This window comes from Podarcis erhardii (genome assembly GCF_964252035.2).
Source record: "Podarcis erhardii genome assembly, chromosome: 8".
In the NCBI taxonomy this organism is placed as follows: Eukaryota; Metazoa; Chordata; class Lepidosauria; order Squamata; family Lacertidae; genus Podarcis; species Podarcis erhardii.
In genome coordinates this window covers 91,807,730-91,829,809 of record NC_138499.1, presented here as the reverse complement: position 1 = coordinate 91,829,809, position 22,080 = coordinate 91,807,730, and the positions used below count along the sequence as shown (strand labels likewise).

Genomic DNA, 22,080 nt, shown 5'->3' with positions numbered 1-22,080 from the left:
CAGTAGTTTTGCCAGGTTCTTGGGATGCCAGAATGAAATAATACGCAGGGCCATGCTAAGCATGTTTCCATTAAAGTAAAGCCCACTGAGTTCTAGAGTCTTAGGGACTATACACACAAGTGGATCGCAAACCTCTTGCACCTTCATTAATTCCCCCTCATCCATTTCAGGTTTTCCTTCAGCTACTACTGCCCGACACTTTATCTCCCCCCCCCCACCACCCAAAATAAATAAATAAATAAATCTGGAGTTTTTCTGTCCTCTGGAAATCTGAAAAGGAGACCAGCACCATGGTGGGCATAGCAGGAAATAGCATTTCATGGGTGTGGACAGATAATCTGGGTCTGAAAACATATTTCATCGGTGCAAACATTGCAGCTTTCCAAACAGAAATATTCCCTTCCCCTATGCACTGTTAAGAGAGGTTGTCTTGACCCCCAAAGAGCCAGTTGGGGGGTGCAGGGGGACAGTGGGGGGAGCCCCTTTGCACAAGCCAAAGTCATTGTGGAGCTGGCAGGGCAGGTGAATGCCATGTGATATTTGAATACAATCCCATTTGGATATGAGCTGCCACGGGAGAAAACAATTGGGGGAAATGCGGATTTTGTGGGTCCTTTCCAATAAGGTTGCAGACTAAAAGCACACCTGGAAGTAAGTGTTGCTGAACACAATGCATATTTAATTTATTTAAGGCAGTTATACTCCACCCTTTAGCCAAACTTCAAACCTAAGAAGACACACACATATTGCTTTGTACATCATCGAGCCCACCTGGTGGCAGTGAAGGATGCAGAGAGAAACAACTCCTGCCTCCATTGCAGCCTCATTGTGTCGGCCAGCAGAGCTTTCTGGGTGGTGCAGGACCTGTTACCGCCTGGCCTAAAGGAAGTGGCAGAACCGACAGCAGCTCCATGTGATTGTTTGCAAAACATTCTGAGGATAAAACCACTTGCCTCCATCAAGAACTTGCTTCCACTGTAGCAGCAGATGAATCTCAAGGGGGGTGCAGAGCACAGTCTGGTCCTGTGATGTTGGACTGCTTTGGTTGCCCTGTATGATGACCTTGGCCAAGACAGATACAGGGGAAATATATCCTTGATAATTCTCAACTTCTCAGTGGCTTTTGATACCATCAAAAATTGTATCTTTCTGGAATAGCTGGCTGAGTTGGGGATACATGGCACTGCTTTGTGGTGGTTGTGGTCCTACTGGATGTTGTGTTGGATGAGTTTCAGCTGGTAAGGCTGGAGGATGTGAACAAGGTCCTTGGATCAGTCAGGACAACTACTTGCGCTCTGGACCCTTGCCCCTCATGAGAAAAGCTAGCAGGGAGGGGGCAGCTGGCTGAGTGATCAATGCCTCCTTACGAGACTGGATGGTTTCTGCCTGCTTGAAGGAGGCGGTGGTAAAACCACTTCTTAAGAAACGCTCCCTGGACTCAGAAAATTTAAATAACTACTGGCCAGTTGGTAATCTCCCCTACTTGGGCAAGGTTCTTGAGGTTATGGAACAGATCCAGGTGCTCTTGGAGGAAACTGATTTTCTAGATCCATTTCAATTGGGGTTTAGGTCTGGTTTTGGCCCAGAAGGATCTAGAACATGTGCAGAGGAGGGCAACCAAACCTTACGGGGAACGGTTGAGGGAACCAGGTTTGTTTAACTTGGAACAGAGGAGACTGAGAGGAGATATGAGAGCCAACTTCAAATATCTGAAGGGCTGTCACATGGAAGATGGCGCAAGCTTGTTTTCTCCTGTTCTGGAGGCTAGGACCCAAACCAGGACCCAAATCAGGATACAAGAAAGAAGATTATGGCCAAAACAACAGAGATAACTTTCAAAAGTGAAACAGCCTCTCTCAGGAGGGTGTGGACTCTCCTTTATTTGAGGTTGGGTGGGCACCTGCCATGTATGATCTGGCTGAGATTGGGGTACCATTTCCTGGACATTCCCGGGATGTCAATGCCGGAATTGATGTCTAGGAGGAATTTTCAAAAAGTTGTGCTTTGTCCTGGATCTTATGCAAGTCAGTTGAAAAATCAGGTGACTTTTTGGTGTTTGTTTTTTTTAAAAAAACCCCAACAACATTTTGGGTGTCCTGGTCTTTACTTTTTGAAATACGGCAACCCTAACCCTTGGGATCCCTGTCAACTCTATGCCACTTTTCCTCAAAATTTGCATAGAGATGGGGAGATGGCCTTCAATGGCCACATGATGGCACCAGAGAAGAGCAGTTAGTCCCAACCAGGCCAGCCGAGGGGCCTTACTGCCTCCCCTCTCCCGGAGTAGCTCTTGATGGTTTTATGTTTGGCATAGCTGGCATTCCTTTCAGGGCCCTGGTCTCACTTTGGAACTGTGAGATGGAAAGAACCATAGACATATCCTCTCCTGCACAATAGAGCTTGATTGGTTTCTTAGTTTACTCAGGAGATAGTGGTAATTAATCAGGCAGGGAGATTTCTAAGTGCAGATGGCAGAAGTCTCACAGTGAATATGACCAAATAGAAGTACAAAAGCATTATCATATTTACTTTGTGACAGTGATTGCTGCAAAGCTTTCTCCTTCCCCAGCCCATCATCCCAACAGTTGTCTGGTAGAGGGTTTTCTAGGTGGTTATTACTTCCAGAACCTGTGGGATCAGAACAGCTCAACCAATGGAAGCCAGATAACTTTTCACCTCTGTCACATTGGGGTTTCTAGAAAAGGTTTCAGGATAATTAGTACAAAATCCTTTACACAGTATTAGATTGCAAATGAGCCATACTTTAAAAGTACTTGTTGAGATTATTATTATTTTAATATGTCATGACAGCTAAAGAGGGTTGTGGACACTGGATATGTAAACTTGCCATTTTTAAAGCAACAGGATTTGTGCCTTTCACATGTTCCTAAAAAATAGGTTCATTGAATGATTGATAATGATACTTGCTCAGTATGTAAGAGGAAAAGAGATCTGGAAAGAGATATAGGTGCTCATGACAGGTGAGCTTTGCATTGGTACCAAGAAAGGTCCTAGAACAGATAAACAGTTGGTCTGTGGGCACCCAAAGGGTGCTCATTAATGGTTCCTCATCATCCTGGAAGAAAGTGTCAAGTGAGGTGCCACAGGGTTCTGTCCTGGGCCCATTGTTCTTCATCATCTTTATAAATGACTTGGATGAAGGAATTGAGGGGAGGCTGATCAAATTTGCAGATGACACCAAACTGAGAAGGGTAGATAATGCCACAGAAGACAGAATCAGGATTCAATATGACCTTAGCAGACTGGAGAACTGGGCCCAAACTAACAAAATGAATTTCAAGAGGGGGAAATGTTAGGTTATACACTTAGGCAGGAAGAACCAGCTGCACAAATATAAGATGGGGGACACCTGTTGTCAAGTACGGGAGTTCCCCTCTCCCTTCTGGTAGCTCTCTGATAAGAATTAAGGAGCATTTGGTAGATTTATAATTTTTCTATTACAGTATCATGTTGCTGACACAGACACAACTTTCTGCAAGCACAGCAGTTGCTCATTCTGACTCCTCCCCTCTACTTCCGCAGCAAGAAGTGCGCCAGTGGGATGTCCCTCCCCCTCTGCATTTCCTTTGTTCTCTGACACGCTCATACTTCTGAGTTCGGGGGGGGGGAGTGAGTTCCCTCCCACTCTTGATTGATGTATCACCCAGCTGCTCCCTCCCTTCTGATTGCTTAGTTACTATCTCAAAGCTGGGGAGCTCCTCTCTCAATTGTGCAGCCTCTGTGTCTGCCTGCCTCCTTGCTTTTGGAGATGCTGGACTCAGGGAAGGTGAATATTCCCCCTCCTCTTCTGTTAGGATCTGATCTTCCTGCGATTGCATTCCCTACTCTTTTGATCCAGTCCAGCCCCTAACATCTGACTTCCCTGTAGCACACAAGAAAAGGATCAAGGGGTCTTAGCAGACCAGAAGCTTAACATGAGTCAACAGTGTGATGCAGCAGCAAAAACGTTAATGCAATTCTAGGCTCATCAACAAAAGTTTAGTGTCCAGATCATGGGAAGTGATAGTACCACTCTGTACTGCCTTGGTCAAACCACACCTGGAGTCCTGTGTCCAATTCTGGGCATCACAGTTTAAGAAGGATATGGACAAGCTGGAATGTGTGTGGAGGAGGGCAACCAAGATGATCCAGGGTCTGGAAACCAAGCCTTATGGGGAATGGTTGAGGGAATTAGATATATTTAGCCTGGTAAAGAGGAGATATGATAGCCATCTTCAAATACCTAAAGGGCAGTCGCATAGAAGATGGGGCAAGCTTGTTTTCTCCTGCTCCAGAGCCAGAGGGTAGGACTCAAACCAACGGATTCAAGTTACAAGGAAGGAGATTCTGACTAAACATCAGGAAGAACTGTCTGACAGGAAGGTCTCCCTTGGGAGGTGGTGGACTCTCCTTCCTTGGAGCATTTTAAGCAGAGGTTGGGTGGCCATCTGTCAAGTCTGATCTAGTTGGGATTCCTGCATTGCGGGGGTTGGAATAGATCAGTGTTTCCCAACCGGTGTTCCGCGGCACACTAGTGTGCCGCAAGACGTTGCCTGGTGTGCCGTGGGAGGGAGGCGGGCGAGTCCGGCGGCGAGAGGCGGGGTGGCGGCGGCGGCGAGCACACGCGGGGCGGCGAGCGAGCTCCCTCCCAAATCCCATCGCCGCTCGCTTTGGCCGGCCGCCCCGTGCCGCCGCCCCAAGCCTCGCGCGCCCAGCGGGAGCTCCTGCCGGGCGCGCAAGGCTTGCAGACACTCGCCCGAAGCACGGGGAGCCCTCCGGAGGGCTCCCTGTGCTTCGGGCAACAGGCTGCCGCCCCAAGCCTTGCGCGCCCAGCGGGAGCTCCCGCCGGGCGCGCAAGGCTTGCAGACACTCGCCCGAAGCACGGGGAGCCCTCCGGAGGGCTCCCTGTGCTTCGGGCAACAGGCTGCCGCCCCAAGCCTTGCGCGCCCAGCGGGAGCTCCCGCCGGGCGCGCAAGGCTTGCAGACACTCGCCCGAAGCACGGGGAGCCCTCCGGAGGGCTCCCCGTGCTTCGGGCAACAGGCTGCCGCCCCAAGCCTTGCGCGCCTGGCGGGAGCTCCCGCCGGGCGCGCAAGCCTTGCAGACACTCGCCCGAAGCACGGGGAGCCCTCCGGAGGGCTCCCTGTGCTTTGGGCAACAGGCTGCTGCCCCAAGCCTTGCGCGCCTGGCGGGAGCTCCTGCCGGGCGCGCAAGGCTTGCAGACACTCGCCCGAAGCACGGGGAGCCCTCCGGAGGGCTCCCTGTGCTTCGGGCAACAGGCTGCCGCCCCAAGCCTTGCGCGCCTGGCGGGAGCTCCCGCCGGGCGCGCAAGGCTTGCAGACACTCGCCCGAAGCACGGGGAGCCCTCCGGAGGGCTCCCTGTGCTTCGGGCAACAGGCTGCCGCCCCAAGCCTTGCGCGCCTGGCGGGAGCTCCTGCCGGGCGCGCAAGGCTTGCGGACAGCTTCCTGAAGCCTGGAGAGCAAGAGGGGTCAGTGCGCACCGATGCCTCTTGCTCTCCAGGCTTCAGCGAAAGCCTGCATTCGCCCCATAGGACGCACACACATTTCCCCTTTATTTTTGGAGGGGAAAAAGTGCGTCCTATGGGGCGAAAAATACGGTACTTTCTTTGTGTTTATTTGATGCCTATTAAAGAGTTACTTTATATATAGTCAATATAGGCACAGAGTTAATTTTTTAAACATTTTCTAATGGTGGTGTGCCTCGAGATTTTTTTCATGAAACAAGTGTGCCTTTGCCCAAAAAAGGTTGGGAAACACTGGAATAGATGACCATTGAGGTACTTTCCAACTCTACAATTCTATGATTCCATGATTTGGCTTGAAATATGAGTGGGGACACTGAACCCCTTTTCCTGAATGGTGTCCCTGAGTAAAGCCCCACCCCACAGCTCACCAAACCCCTGTCACAGGAAATGAGCCTTGGAACAATGGGATTTATAGCTGCTTCTGCATTTGCCCTTTCCCCTTAGCTGAATGTACTTGGGAAACACTTCAAGGGATTCCTTGGAGAACCCTTCTAGAAGCATAATAATGGACAAGCCCAGACATTAGGCCCCAAACTTACTTTAAACAATATAGTTGAAGGAGACCCGAGTGTTTTCAGAGGCTCTGTTTCTCAGCCTTCCTGCAATTGAAATGCCCCAAAGCCCCATTTCCTTGAATAAACATTAGAGATGGTTTACAATATACAAAGCTCATCTGATGTCTGTAAGAATGAAAAGCTTATTGCCAAGATAAATGCTTGAATGCAGAACATTGTTCTTGGCTTCAAACCTGACTGCACTCCAATCTCCCCACCCAACCCCACCTTGCTCTATAAATTCAAAATTGATTTTGATGCTATATAATGTTGTCACTGGCCACTTCCAGACAACCTGTTTATTGAGCATTCATCCTGATCCGCTTGCACAAAGTTTGTGAAGAGGTACTATGATGTCTGCTGTTTATTGAGAATTAATTCTGATTTGTTTGCTGGGCCCAACATTTCACCAAGCAACACACTTTTTAGTGCATTTTCTTGTCTCTTTATTTCAACAAGTCAGCCTTTTTGTGTGTGTTTCTGCAGTGGGCTTTCTGTTGCAGATGCGAAGGAAAGGTTTGCCCCTTCCATGACCCCATCCCCAACATCCTACCCCACAGCTAAGAAACTTAGTAAAAAAAAGTTCCCATTGGTGCTGCAATAGCAGTCAGGGACCTCCATGGCTGTAATTAAGAAAAAACAAGAGTTTGGCCCTGTCTGTATATGACTCTACAGGTTGGTTGTTTGCTTTTCTATTTGAGGTTAACAGAAAAGGAAGAGACGTAGCTCTAGGGGCACATTAAATGATTGAAGTCTCGTCTTCATGCCTATGGGATGTATGTTTCTCCTGCAGTTCAAAAAGCAGTTGGGTGTGTAATTCTAAACCCAGAAGGCAGCGGTGTGGGCGGCAAGGGCTGGGTGCCACAACAGGCTCCTTCACCCTGCACTCTCTGCGTACACACACGCTCGCCCGCCCTGGGCATGGGAACTCACACTCTGCTGCTGGTTTATTAGGTAAACATTAGGAGAGATTTGCACCAAAGTGCTGAAGAAGTTTCAAAAGGATTTTTAAAAAAATAAATGACTACAAAATGTAGAGAATTCAATTTAGGACTGAAAAAAATGAGAAATGGGGAAAAGTGAAATGGCCAGATCATTCCATCTGACTTGAGAGCATTCTCTCAAACCCAGATTCAAATGCAGCTTCTCCCAGCCTGACCTCAAATAGCACTATCAAGTTGTTCTTCAGCACTGGGTGGCTTCCTACAGCTCATCCCACTCCACCCTCTTTCCTGGATTCTCTCCCACAAGATAACCATAGAGATGGTGAGATGTCAGGAATCAGGCTGGTTTTCCTTTGAGTAAATCTTAGAGGAATGACTGCTGAGTTGCACTACCCTGTGATTTCTCTAAGATAGATACAGTATGCAGTGCCATTATGTATGCCCCCCCCCCCAGAGAGAGAGAGAAAGAGAGAAAGAGAGAGAGAGAGTTATTGAAGTTGCCAAGCCAAATGTTTACAAGCTGAGGTTAGCAGATAGATGAATGGTTGTTTCTTTGCCTTCCCTTCTGCATATTCATCAGAATGCCTCCTCTAAAGGCAATTCAACATTTGTCCTGTCAGGAGTCTGCAGTTTTGCACAGAAGAGACCAGAGTTCATTGCTTAAAAAAAGGGCAGGAAATTACAGTTCAAAATAACATTCCAAAATGATGAGAGTTTTCCATGTTTAAAGCCAATCCAAGTAAGCCTTCAATAACTCTGCCCCATTTGAGACAGAATATTATTTTGAAGCACACAATTGTGGCAGGTTCACTCTTTCTTTCTGAGTCATTCTTCATCCCATAGTTCATGAACTGGTTACTTCAGGACTGGGTTACTGCAATACACTGTGTGGGGCTTCCCTCAAGCTTGATCCAGAGGCTGCTGTTGGTGCAGGATACTGCAGCACGATTGCTGACGGGAGTGAGGCCCTTTCAGGATACAGCGCCTGTGCTCAGAGACCTGCACTGGTTGCTGATCTGCTACCAGGCTGAGTTCAAGGTGTTACTATTAGTATATAAAGCCCTTAACAACTTGGGCCAGTTTACCTACAAGATTCCCTGCCACCCCCCAATCATCCGACTTCTGCTTCAACTGGCAGAATTGGCTCTACTAAACATGCCCCATAATCCCTGTTCCACATTTATAAGAACTTGATCATTTAGTGTGGCAGCTGCCACACTTTGGAACTCCCTGCCTATTGAGATCAAGGAAGTGCTTTCACTGTACTCTTTGGGGTGCCTGCTAAAAACATTCTTGTTTTGCCAAGGCTGCCCAGGTGTCTCTACAGCCACAGCTGGAGCTGTAACTCCCCAGCGGTTTGACTTCACCCCCAAAGGTACACCCTTCTATTGTCTCCCAACCCAGATGCTTAGAAAGCTGAGGTACCGTAATTATAATTTGTTTTAGGTTTTTAACTTTTGTATGTTTTAAAGCAGGGTTGTGAATTTGTTCTTGATTTTCTTGTTTTATCTTTTTTGTAAACCGCTTTGAGGGTTTGGGTTTGTTTTTTACAGCCAAGCCGTATATACATTTTATGAAACAAACAAACAAAACTACCTCTTCCTGTGGGTAGCTCAGCTGGCAGAGCATGAGACTCCTCAACTCAGGGTCCTGGGCTTGAGCCCCCATTGGGTGAAAAGATCCCTGCTTTGCAAGGGGCTTGACTAGATGACCCTCGTGATGCCTTCCAACTCTGCAATTCTATGATTCTAGGAGACAAGCATAGCAGCCTGCCTTAGACTGTGAGGCAGACCGTTGGTCCTGGTAACCTGTCCAGGATTTCAGAGGTGGAGATGCTGAGGACTGAGGCTAAGCAGAGGCTCTGCCACTGAGCAATGACCCTTCCCCAACTCAGCTGTAACCACAAATGTCTTTTAAGCTCCCTCTGGGGTTATAAAGTTTCACCCACCTTTTCCACTTCCCTGCCTCCGTACAATCAGCGCAATTTACTTCCTTCTTTCTGGGTCCTCCATAGACTTCTTCGGTTCAGAATGAATTATCTCCTCCCTATTCTCATATATCCTTTTCTCCTTTCTCCTCCCTCCTCAAAGCTCTTCTTGCTTTAACCATTTCTGGCAGCTCACTTTGAGAAGTTCTTCTCCTGGCTTTTATCCTGACACCCCTCCATTTACTCCATACCATTTGCTTAATGGACTCTGCCTTAAGCCTATTGGTGCAGCAGTTAGTCGAGATCTGCAGCTGTGCTGTCTTGTTCTGGTTTAAGACAATTAGGACAATGCTGTTGTGCAGGTGCTGCACCAAGTCACAAAGGGAAGTGGGGAAAGCCAAACTGGTAAAAGTTAAAAACCCACAAAAAGTGCAAAAATATTTATTCTCATAACAATGCAGTAAGATTATTTCAGCACATTTTGAGCTTCTGCCACAATTTATCATCAAGGCAATCACTGTAGTGAGTGATTACTGCCCAATGGTAGCTTGCCAAGGCTGCTTTTGGACAAAAACAAACAAGCAAACACAGAGCAAAGCAGTAAGAACTCATATGGTTTTGCTTCAAGACTCTTTCCAGTTCTGTGGACTGAATCATGGCTGCCCTGTGACACCATGGAAACTTCCCCTCATAGCTCCAAAAATAGTAGCCTGTGAATGCTTGGTGTCTTCTTGGAGACCTTCCCAGTCACAAGTGGAGGAGATGCTTGAACAGGTGCATGTGAGTGAAAATGGCTTGCCCTGAGAGTATCCTCTCTATTTCTAAAAGGTGATTGGAGCTAGTAATATGTTCAGCTGTATATGCAGGATCCTGAAGCACTGGTTCTTGGTTCTAAATGCGGGTTTACCAGCTGCACCCACCCACCCCACACACTACAGAATGACACCTTTTTCGCATGTGCATGGCCTAATGTAGAAACACAGTTCACACAGTTGCTTTTTAAAGCAGGGATTGCCTAGCATGTACTGAGATGGAACTGATGAGCATGAAATCTCAGTGCTATACACGTATCTGCAATGAAGAAGATAGAAAGCTTCCCAAGTGCATACAGGGCTTTAGCCGGTCAGACAGCCAACTTGAACTCGGGACTCCTTGCGCATGCACCAACAGACTGCCTGTATGGGTAAATGCTTCCCCATGTCTGCAAACAGCACAGTACATATTCCTCTGTGTCTGCAGAAGTGCTTTCAGCATCAAGATGGATGAAAAGGCTTGTCCATGAGATTGCTCCCTGTAAGGGCCAAAACATGTGGAATTTTGGGCTGGAGTCATTAGCCTTGGCCTCACAGCAGCCCAAGCTGGGACTGTAGTAGGGTTGCCACACGTCCCTAGAAGAACATGATCACATGATCCCTTTTTGGGGGGAGAAAAGTGTCCCCTGTTCTGTTTGGACTTCAAACATATTCATGCTCATTTTCCTCTTCCTCTTCCTCCTCCTCCTCCACGTGGGCAGAGGGTGGGTCCAGTGGGAGGAGGAGAGTGAGAGCCTGAGTGGGAGTTTGTGCAGGCAGAGAGAGGGTCCATGAGGAGGGGAGCCAAGAGTTGTTGTGAAACGTGTCATCATTCATTGCCTTGCGGGGAGGTCATAGTTCTGTTATAAAGCAACTGCGTTGCATGCAGAAGGTTCCAGGTTCAGTTGCCTGCACCTGCAGGTTGGTCTGGAGGCATCCATGGTCTGAAACCCTGGAGAACTGCTGCCAATTAGTGTAGGCAGGACTGCCCTAGATGGGTGAACAGTCTGAGCTAGGGTGCAGTTGCTAACTATGCTCCTTTCCTCCCTACCAGCTTTGGATCTGATTGTAGAAGCCTTGTAAGCTCCCAACTGGATCAAAGCAGTAATGCTGAGAACCAGGCCAGCGCTTTGCTGTGTAGTCTAGCTTGTAATTTACCACAATTTACACACCCACACCAACTCACAACTTTTTGTAACACTTGCATTATACCAGACTGCACCTTAGACATATGAGAAATAACTTACATTGTATTTCCTGTGATTAAGAAGAGCCATCATGATTCAACAGATGCCTAAGATGAAAGAACAGGATATCGCAGCAGGATGTTCAACACAGCGCACAATACCACACAGCATATATTTTCATTAGATAGAATTTTCTCTCTCCCTAAGATAAACCAAGGGCACAGTCCACCAGGAAGTTCTTCCTTGTAAGTCTCGCTGAAATGTACAGGAGCAGTGAAACAGCAACACAGCTACAGCTATGCTGGTCACTGAATTTTTGCCTTCTGAAAACTTACACAAACCTGTCATTGAACTCAATTCACCACACACAGAGTAAGAGTTGTGGCGGCAAATGTGTCCCCAAACATTTTTTCTAGGCAAAAAACAAAGACCACACAAAAGCAGTAACATGAGATTCATGATATCCCAAACTTGGAAACTTGTGTTTGCTTTGTATCTCACTTTCTGGAGAGGGGGGAAACGGCAAAAGTGCTCCAGAAGGGGAGGGTTTTCACTAGGTTTGCAAGATGGCAGGAAAGGGCTGAAATCTGCATCCTGTGTGACGTGGTCCCAATTCTGATCAGCAGCCACCCCCCTAAGACCAGAACTAAAAGGCTGGAGGATTCAGGACAGAGAAAAGAAAGTCCTTCTTTATGCAGCGCAGAGTTGAACTATGGAACTCCCTCCCAGGGGAGGCAGGGATGGCTTCAAAAGAGGATCATTTATGATTTACCTGCAGCCCATCTGACTGAGTTGCCCCAGCCACTCTGGGTGGCTTCCAGCAAAATATAAAAACACAGTAAAAATCAAGCATCAAAAAGCCTTCCGATGTCTTCTAAAAGTCATAGAGTTGTTTTTCTGTTTTAGTGGCTTTCCAAGAGGACTGGACGATCCCATGACGGAGAGGGCTATCGGTGGCTGTCAGCCACGAGGACCATGCTCTGCCTGCACAGCAGAGGCAGCCTTATGCTGCTGGGAGAGAGTTCTTGTGCTTAAATCCTGCCACTGTGACGGTGGTCTCATCCAGCAGGCTCCTCTTCTGTTCTTATTTAAATAACAAAACCGTAAATGCACTGGCACATACTGTCTACCTTGATGTTGGAGAAGCTCAGACTGTCACAAGCAGAGGCTTCCTCATGGCCATCAACACAAAATCCCTTTGTGTCTTGCAACAGAGATTGTTCAGAATACGCTCTCTTAATCCAGCAGCAGTCCTACAGTCTATGATTGTGAGCTGAAAGATGAGATGGGAACCAGAGATATGAGCCCACTGCACAACAGATTCTCCTCAAAATATTTTTCATGCTGTGAAAAGCAGAGATAGTTTCCTCTTTTTAAAAAAATCATTTTTATTTGATTTTACAATACAAAATTATAAAAAATATCAAATACATAACCATATACAGAGATTCCTCCAAATCTCAGGACTTCCCCACCTCCACCCCCTCCCTGGAGTCCTGTTTTAAACATTTAAAATTGCATCTTCTTCCACATTCTAACTATTATATCAATCCATATTTTCCATGGTAATTGTTACACTACAAGTGAGATCAAAATCCTGCCAATGTTTCCATCTGCTTACAGTGGTCTTTTAAATAACTTATAATTTCCCCCCCATTCTTTTGTAAACTTTTTGTCCTCTTGGTTCCTGAGTTTTCAAATCAGCTTTGCCATTTTGGCAGAGTCCATCAGCTTGGTTTGCCATTCTTCTCTGGGAGGGACTTTGTCTTCTTTCCATCTCTGGGCTAGTAGCTCTGAGAGGCTGTTGCTCCAGACATTAAAAGTATTTTCTGGCCCTTAGGAATATCGGTGCCTGTAATAAAAAAGCTTCTGGTTTTTTAACAAAAGTTATTTTAAACATTTTTTTCATTTAATTGTATATCATCTCCCAGAAAGCTTTTATCACCTTACAAGTCCACCACATACATTTCCAGCAGGTATTTTTACTTGTCCTATACATTTTTGTCTTTGTCCATGGAGTTTTCTTGGCAGGGATACTGGAGTGGCTTGCCATTTCCTGCTCCAGGTGGACCAGGTTCTTTATGGACCAAAAAGAAGGCTGATGGCCGAAGAATGGATGCTTTTGAATTATGGTGCTGGAGAAGACTCTTGAGAGTCCCATGGACTGCAAGAAGATCAAACCTATCCATTCTTAAGGAAATCAGCCCTGAGTGCTCACTGGAAGGACAGATCGTGAAGCTGAGGCTCCAATACTTTGGCCACCTCATGAGAAGAGAAGACTCCCTGGAAAAGACCCTGATGGAGGGCACAAGGAGAAGGGGACGACAGAGGACGAGATGGTTGGACAGTGTTCTTGAAGCTACCAGCATGAGTTTGACCAAACTGCGGGAGGAGTGCCTGGCATGCTCTGGTCTACGGGGTCACGAAGAGTCGGACGCGACTAAACGACTAAACAACATACATTTTTGCCAACTTAGTAGGAGTCAAATACCACTGGTACATCATTTTCATATACAGGTAATTCTCTTTATTACAGGCCATGAATTTCAGTTCTGTTTTCCATAACCATTCCCAGTCTGTCATCTGAATATTATGTCCAAAATCTCTTGCCCAGTGTATCATTACTCTTTTCTATGCCATTGTTATAGCAAACTGTACATTTTCAACAGTAATTTAGCATTATTTTATAACAAATCGTTTTGAAATCTTGATGGCTCATGACTAAAACATTTCTTTTTATCTATTTTGAAAATATTGTTTAGTTGGTAAAACTGTAACTAGTCCATTAATATATCCCTTATTTCTTCATAATCTTTTAGTTTCACCTGCTGTTCCATTTCAGTTAACAGTTCTCTATATGTCGGCCAAGTAATTCTCATATTTGATTTTTTCAGGATATTGCTTCGGGGGGGGGGAGTCATCAAGGTGTTTTTTGTTCTAATAAATTTTTATATTTTTCCCAAACCATAAATAATGATTTTCTTATTAGATGATTCTGAAAACCTTTATGTATCTTTCCTTTTTCATACCATAAATATGCATGCCATCCAAATCTATTATCATTTCCTTCTATCTAAAATATCTGCATTTTTCAATATTATCCATTCCCAGATCCAACAAATGCAGGACACCTCATAATATAATTGTAAATTTGGCAGGGCAAAGCCTCCTCTCTCCTTGCCATCTGTTAGCAGTTTATATTTTATCTTTGGTTTCTTCCCCTGCCAGATAAATCTAGAAATATCTTTTTGCCATTCCTTGAAGTGTCCTGCACTGCCTATCACCAGTGTTGACTGAAATAAAAATAGCATTCTTGGAAGTACATTCATTTTTATCACTGATATTCTTCCACCGAAAGATAAATTCAACCTAGCCCAAATTTCTAAATTTCTCTTTGTTTCTTTCCAAGTATTTATATAATTGTTTTAAATAAATTACTGTATTTTTCGCCCTATAGGATGCACTTTTTCCCCTCCAAAAATGAAGCAGAAATGTGTGTGCGTCCTATGGGGCTAATGCAGGCTTTCGCTGAAGCCTGGAGAGCGAGAGGGGTCGATGCGCACCGACCCCTCTCGTTCTCCAGGCTTTGAGCAGCTCTCCCACGGCTTGCGGAGAGCTGCCTGCACCCCGAAGCCTGGGGTGCGCTGAGCTCAGCACGCCCCAGTCTTTGGGCGCTACCCCCCCAGCCCCACAAGCTCCGAGAGCACGCAACTTCGCCATCACTCTCGGACCCATTCTGGGGGCTCGTGCTTCCCCCGCCCCCAGCCCCACAAGCTCTGAGAGCTTTTGCAAAAAAAAAGTTTTGCAAACTGGAACACTCACTTCCGGGTTTGCAGCTTTCAGGAGCCGATTTGTTCGGGAGCCAAGCCGTTCGGGAACCAAGGTACCACTGTAGATACCATACAGAACGTGCCACATTCATATGGAAACCATTCACAAACACTCTTCTTTCACAGGCACACCCCTTCACACTTCTCTGGCCACTGAAGGCTGCTGCAGCGTTGCCAAAGACCATGAGCCTCAGGCTGCATCCTCAGCTGGGCTCTCTAGAGGTCAGGCTGGAAGATTCATGCCCAACACTTTTTGATTTTGCCACTTGTATAAAACATCATTTAGATACCTTTGGTTATATGGGTGATATGATAGCCATGTTCAAATATATAAAAGGATGTCACATAGAGAAGGGAGAAAGGTTGTTTTCTGCTGCTCCAGAGAAGCGGACATGGAGCAATGGTTCCAAACTACAAGAAAAAAGATTCCACCTAAACATTAGGAAGAACTTCCTGACAGTAAGAGCTGTTCGACAGTGGAATTTGCTGCCAAGGAGTGTGGTGGAGTCTCCTTCTTTGGAGGTCTTTAAGCAGAGGCTTGACAACCATATGTCAGGAGTGCTCTGATGGTGTTTCCTGCTTGGCAGGGGGTTGGACTCGATGGCCCTTGTGGTCTCTTCCAACTCTATGATTCTATGATTCTATATGCTCTGAAGACGTGTTGAAACTTGATGAAGCATCATCTTGAAGATCATAATCCTGATTTCATTGGACCTGCTGCTTTGGAAGACTTGATGTGGTCGCACTTTCATCATGTAGAACTGATTAACTGGTTGGGAAGAGCTTAACGGATTCCATACCAGCCCAAGATAGTTTGATGTGCAAAGCCAAGCCCAAATAGAGCCACCCCCAGCCCCAACCCCACTAGGGCAGATTGTTGAAAAAGTCTTGCTGCACCCATCAGGCACCAGTTCTTGCCTTCACGTATTTCACCCTGCTGCCTACTAGGGTATCTTACTCCATGGGATTGTCAGGAAGTAGGCAGATGAGGAAGACTGGCAGAGACCTCCATCCCAAGAGGCTTCTGGGCAGGAGGAAGATGACAATAGTATGGACTCAGGTTCGTGGTGGTGGCGAACAGGGCACACCGCAGGGGAAGCAGCAAAGAGATGGGAAATAATGGAGGATGAGGAACCGGAGAAAGTGAGTAGTTGCCCTAATCCTGAACACAGACAGGACTCAGGTGTGGGAGAAACAGTAAAGCAGATACCACGTCAATTGAAAGCCTGGTAGAGCCTCCTCCTTCTCTGAGGAAGAGGCAATCCCTTCATATCTTAGAGCAGAGAGCCAAACAGAAACAGAAAGATTCCGTTGCCGGCCACCATAGGAGTAAGGAGGGGATTGGAAGCTAGGAAGTAACACAAGGGGGTGGAGCAGGCACTTTGAGCAAAGTCTTGAGACCAAGGGTCTCAAGGGTCTCTGTGTATTCTGTTGATTTAAATAAAAGAGCTGGAAGAAGCTCTCTATGTCTCTGATTTCACTAGGCAGCCAGCCTGTGAGTCATGACAGGGACTGACTTCTGGGTAAGTATGTGTAGAATTGTGCCATGAGATATCTGTTACTTTTTGTCTATTTAAATAAATAAATAAATAAATAAAAATAAATAAACTTGTTATGAAGATCACTTGCTATAGGAAGAGGAAAAATTTAGGCTGCAATCATAGGCAAACTCTGGGCTCATCCAGAGGCCCTTTTGTGCTGCACTTTCTGGGCTCAGATCCATGCTTTAAAGCCGTGTGTGTGTGTTTAATCCTGGTGCTTTCCCTGGGAAAACTCATGTCTTATTGCAGTAAATGACAATCTACAGAAAACCCAGTTGCCATTTGCTCCAATTCAGTTGGTGAAATACATGTTTTCCCCAAGAAATTGGCAAGACAATCCAAAAACCCTGCTCAGATATGGAGTTTTAAAGCCCAGGCCTGTGCCTAGAAATGCAGTCCAAAAGGAAGTTAGATGAGCCCTTACTTGGGAATAAACACAATTACACTTACCTCTGAATAAACATGCATATGATTGCCCTATATGTATATAATTCATACATTAGTTTACTCATTCAAAATTAGATTTACAAAATTCCTTTTGGCTGATAGGCTGATACACTAAACCAGTTGCACTCAACAGAAATTTAGGCCTATCAACTTTATCTGAATCAGGACTTTATGCATGTAGTAGTTGGTTTAGAAGTTGGCTGTCTTTAAAGCTTAGACATTCCCATGACCCATTTTCTATTTCAGGGCTTCTGTGCCTATTTATAGATAACAAAAAATGTGAGATTAATATTGTGAGGGAGCTATGCAGAACAGTATGGCAACTTATCTCCAGATCACATGATTAAAAATAAAATTACAGTGGTGGCTTGACAAACCCAAGGCCCTATTTGGATTGTTTGGAAGCTCGATGATGTTTCACTACTATAAAAATAGGAAGAGAATGAGTATTCCAGCAAAATTCTCACACGAAGTGAAAAGGCTAGGTTAAAAATAAAAAAGCAAAAAGAGGGTATAAAAAGAAGGATGCATCCAATAATGATAGGTTAAACCAAATGGTCTAACAAGGTCTGCCATTAACAATAACCCTTTTCTCAGGAAACGCAAGTCTCCGGTGATAAATAAGAACCACAACAAGACAGGATGCACATGGACCCAGCTGCTGAGCTGAAGGGATATGGGAGGCAAACAATCTGTGCTCCATTGTCTTAGAATGTCCTTTGCAAGACTTATTTGTGCAATTTGAGCTTGCAAGGGGAAGATCACGAAGTTCACAGCTCCTTTGCTCCGCAAAGATGAAGATTCTCCTCTGCATCTTTTGGCAAGGGTTGCTTTTGGGACTGATGGTCCAGCCCAGCAAAATGGGGGAGGTCCTGTGTTCTGGCACTGCTTGCTACACACTCCACTTTGGGAGGCACAGCTGGATGGAGGCTCAGCGAAAGTGCGAAGACAATGGGGGCAACCTGATGACTGTGAAGAGCCAAGAGGAGGCATCGCTGGCCTGGCAACTGCTGGACAAGATGCCCAAGGAGGGAGCTGGCACAGACGTGAAGGTAAGACTGTGGATCGGGCTCCATCGGGAGATGGGCAAATGCTACCAGCAGCATCAGCCACTGAAGGGCTTCAGCTGGGTGAAAGGAGGCGAGGACACAAAGTACTCTAATTGGGAACGGGAGCCCCTTGGAACATGCACAACCAAGAGGTGTGTGACCCTTCAGAGGGCTCCTTCCTCACTTCAGGAACTGGCCTGGGTAGACAGCCACTGCAGTAGTTCAGCTGTCGGGATGTCTGGCTACTTGTGCAAGTTCAGCTTCCAGGGGATGTGCCGCCCGCTTGTTTTGGCAGGGCCAGGTGTTGCCAGATACACCACCCCTTTTGGCATAGCCACTGCTTCCCTTGTCGCTGTGCCCCTTGGCTCCACCGCTGAAGTGGCATGTGGTCCTCAGAGGGAGGAGGTGCCCAACGACTTCCTCATGTGCAAGCCACAGTCTAACAGCAACACCTCGGAATGGAGCAGCCCAGGCCCATTCTGTGCTTCGCCCACTTTGGGTTGCAGCTACAGCAACGGGGGCTGCGAACACAAGTGCCTGGACTTGGGCAGGGGCTTGTTCCAGTGTGCTTGCCATGCCGGATACCAGCTTGCAGCAGACCGCCTTTCCTGCGTCTTTGTGGACTATTGCAGCTCCAGTCCATGCCAAGGACAGTGCCTGCCACGCCCAGGCAGCTTTGAATGCCTCTGCCCTCAGGGTTACATGTTGGCTGATGATGGGCTTCACTGTGTGGATGTGAACGAATGCAGTGCTTCCCAAAGCCCGTGTGGACAGATCTGTGTTAACACGATAGGCAGCTTCACCTGCCTTTGTAAACCAGGCTACAAGCCTGCCAGTCCTGATAGCCAGGAATGCCAGGACATCGATGAGTGTGCCAGGGGCATGCCATGTGAGCAGCTTTGCGTAAATACGCACGGCTCCTTCCTCTGCTCCTGCTACCCAGGCTACAAGCTGGAGGGTATCAATAGCTCTTCTTGTCTCGATGTGGATGAGTGCCTGGAAGAGCCTTGTGAACATATGTGCATCAACCAGCTGGGCAGCTATCAGTGCTCTTGCAGACCAGGCTGGACTTTGGCAGACAATGAGATCTCCTGTGTCCCTGATGTCATAGGCAGGACCCCCTTCCTCCCCACCCATGGAGAGAAAGAACTGAGAAGGCCAGCTAACATCCATCCTTCTTCAGAGACACCGACCTTGCTGCCTCAATCTTCAATTCAAGCTGAACTAGAAGGATCTCAGGATTTTACCACCCACCCAAGTGTGCTGAGCACACCACTAGGTGCTGAAAATCAGGCTGGAGACATGATAGACCATGACAGTGGCAGCTCCAAGCAGCTCCTATATTATATCTTGGGTGGCATCGCTATTTTGCTACTGTTGGCGCTTGCCCTGTCCTTGCTGACCTACAGGAAAATGAAGGCCAAGAAAAGCAATAAGAAATCGACAAGTGCTGCTGATAATTACTCTTGGGTGCCAGATCAGGGGGAGACCAGGGCGTGACACTGTGTTTCTGTTGTGGCTGTCATTTTTGAGATGGAGGCAGGGAGGAAAGAGAATCTCTCTCTCTCTCTCGTGTGTGTGTGTGTGTATAAAATGATGCAAGAACAAAAATGCATATATGGGGAAATGTACAACAGCAACATTCTTACTGGGCCATCTGAAACTCTAAGGGTTCAGGCAGAAGTGGGATTTTAAGAGCAACCACGGCAGGCTCTGCACTTGCAGAATAATTCTAGCTAAGCATTTCACTTTAGAGAGATACGCAGCAGCAAGCCGAATGCTGGATCAACCTGACCTCACCAGCTTCTGGTACCTTGATTATTATTATTTTTTAAAGAGCAACACATAGAATCGTAGCATCATAGAACAGGGATAGAAGGGACCCTCCTGTACATTTCTTGATATGTATATGCCCATCTATCACTTATTCCCCTGCTTCCAAATCAAAACATTTAGGAACAATGGTTGCAAAATTATTCCAGGGATTGGAGGAAGGAGACCTGTGGGTGATGTGATAGGTGCTTGCCCATAGGTATCTTTCATGATGTGCTTTTTCTTATTCAAGCAGAATTACTCTAAAAGCCTTGCAGAGACAGATCAGCAGAGGATCCTCAAACTGTCTCCACAACTCTTAAACCATTGCTTCTATTTCACCCTAAGTTAACAAACTTGTGACCCATCCTTAGGATACCCTATAAGGCTTGACTTTGACTAGAATTAGATGAATCAAAATCCTATAACTATAGTTTAAGCAGCCTGTGAATTAGCTAGGTTTGAATAAGTTGAAATCAAAGCAGGACCACAAGAAGATTAAGAAATGGTAGTGCTTCATACACATTCTAGCCAAAGCATTTAGGATAGGCTGAAACATTCCTTGGAGATGACTGGGAATCCCACTGCAGGTGCAGAATCTGTGACATCTGAGGTCTTCTTCACTATCAATGCTAGGATGTTCTTGGGGACCTCTCTGGGCTGCTTCAGGGACTATGTTGTCATAATAAGGACCAATATAATAAGGACCATGACTGGGTGCAAAGAGGGAAGTAGTTCTGGGGAATACCAACAGAAGATTGAAACCTAGGGCAGCAGCCATTGTGAGTTTAATTGTAGTAATTGTTCAGTGCTGACTAAATTTTGTTTTTGTTCATGCTTCAGTTTCCTGTTGCATCATTTTGTGAAGTCTGTAGAAGCAAATATTACTGTTGAGTTTCTTTTATTTTTATATTTAATTTTGGATTTGCAGCATTAATTATTCTTTAATAATAAGCCCATCAACAACCTGCTTAATGTACTCTAGGGATGGGGGTGGTGGTATCCAAGGTATGAAGCGATGTTCAGACCTTCAGAATCATCCAGGTCTGAACAATCCAGGTCATTACAGGGACAATGAGAAAGATTTTCCACCCACTTTATTAATGCATGTACAGCCTGGGTGATTCTGAAGGTCTGACCATGGTCTTATTGTGCAAGCTTTGACAAATAGCACAAAGCTTTGTTAAATATTTTAAATGCCACACAGCTTTTGTATTACGTGTGTGAAAAGATCATTTTTACTGCTGTTGTTTTTGTCACATTTATATCTCTTTGTATGACAATACAAATCTTTTCAACCTAGATTTTGAAAAGCAGCTTAGTTTGGGGGTTGCAAAGGTGCTTACAGTTTTCTTTTTCTATCTTGAAATATTTTTACAGAACATGTTTATGGGTTACTTTAAAAAACTGGTCATATATATAATTTCAGAGAAATAGATGGTAATAGTAAAGGTAAAGGGACCCCTGACCATTAGGTCCAGTCGTGGCCAACTCTGGGGTTGCGGCGCTCATCTCGCTTTACTGGCCGAGGGAGCCGGCGTACAGCTTCCGGGTCATGTGGCCAGCATGACTAAGCCGCTTCTGGCGAACTAGAGCAGCGCACGGAAACACCGTTTACTTTCCCGCCAAAGAGGTACCTGTTGATCTACTTGCACTTTGACGTGCTTTCAAACTGCTAGGTTGGCAGGAGCAGGGACCGAGCAACAGGAGCTCACCCCGTCGCAGGGATTCGAACCGCCGACCTTCTGATTGGCAAGTCCTAGGCTCTGTGGCTTAACCCACAGCGCCACCTGCGTCCCATGGGAAATATATGGAAGTGCAAAAGAAACAAACTTAGGAAATTGCCACCACCTTCCAGAGTGGCCCCTGCCTCCCCCCATCTGCCACCACAGGGGCATCTGTAGGACGACCTTGCCCTGGGATATGGAGAAGACGCAGTAACAGATTTTTCTTAAGGTGTACAGCTTCCGGGTCATGTGGCCAGCAGGACTCAGCCGCTTCTGGCAAACCAGAGCAGTGCATGGAAACGCCGTTTACCTTCCCGCTGGAGCGGAACCTATTTATCTACTTGCACTTTGATGTGCTTTCGAACTGCTAGGTTGGCAGGAGCAGGGACAGAGCAACGGGAGCTCACCCCGTCCATAGCTGTCAAGTGTCCCTTATTTGAAGGGACAGTCCCTTATTCCAGCGCCATGTCCCGCTGCTGTCCCTTATTGATGGATGTCCCTTAAATGATGTCCCTTAAATTTCAAAGGAAGCAGCTCCTCTCCCTCCCTCCCTGCCGGCCAGTGCAAAGCCAGGCCGGGGAGCCATCTTAAGTTGAGGCTGCATAGGCCTTGTGGTGCATGTGATTCAGATTCTATTCAGTTGAACCTCTGGTTACAAAGTTGGTTGGACAGTGTTCTCGAAGCGACCAGCATGAGTTTGACCAGACTGCAGGAGGACAGGAAGATT

At 46.4% G+C, this 22,080-nt stretch overlaps 2 protein-coding genes across 3 annotated transcripts in view; one reads left to right on the top strand and one right to left on the bottom strand.

The window, feature by feature from the left end:
- Positions 1-22,080, bottom strand: part of ATPSCKMT (ATP synthase c subunit lysine N-methyltransferase) — a 207,310-nt gene that overhangs the window by 50,501 nt on the left and 134,729 nt on the right. The window lies entirely within an intron of this gene.
- On the top strand, positions 16,395-20,147 carry CD93 (CD93 molecule). The gene has a single exon (XM_081873580.1). It carries the CDS (start codon positions 17,560-17,562, stop codon positions 19,312-19,314), a length of 1,755 nt encoding a protein of 584 aa, XP_081729706.1. The 5' UTR covers positions 16,395-17,559; the 3' UTR covers positions 19,315-20,147.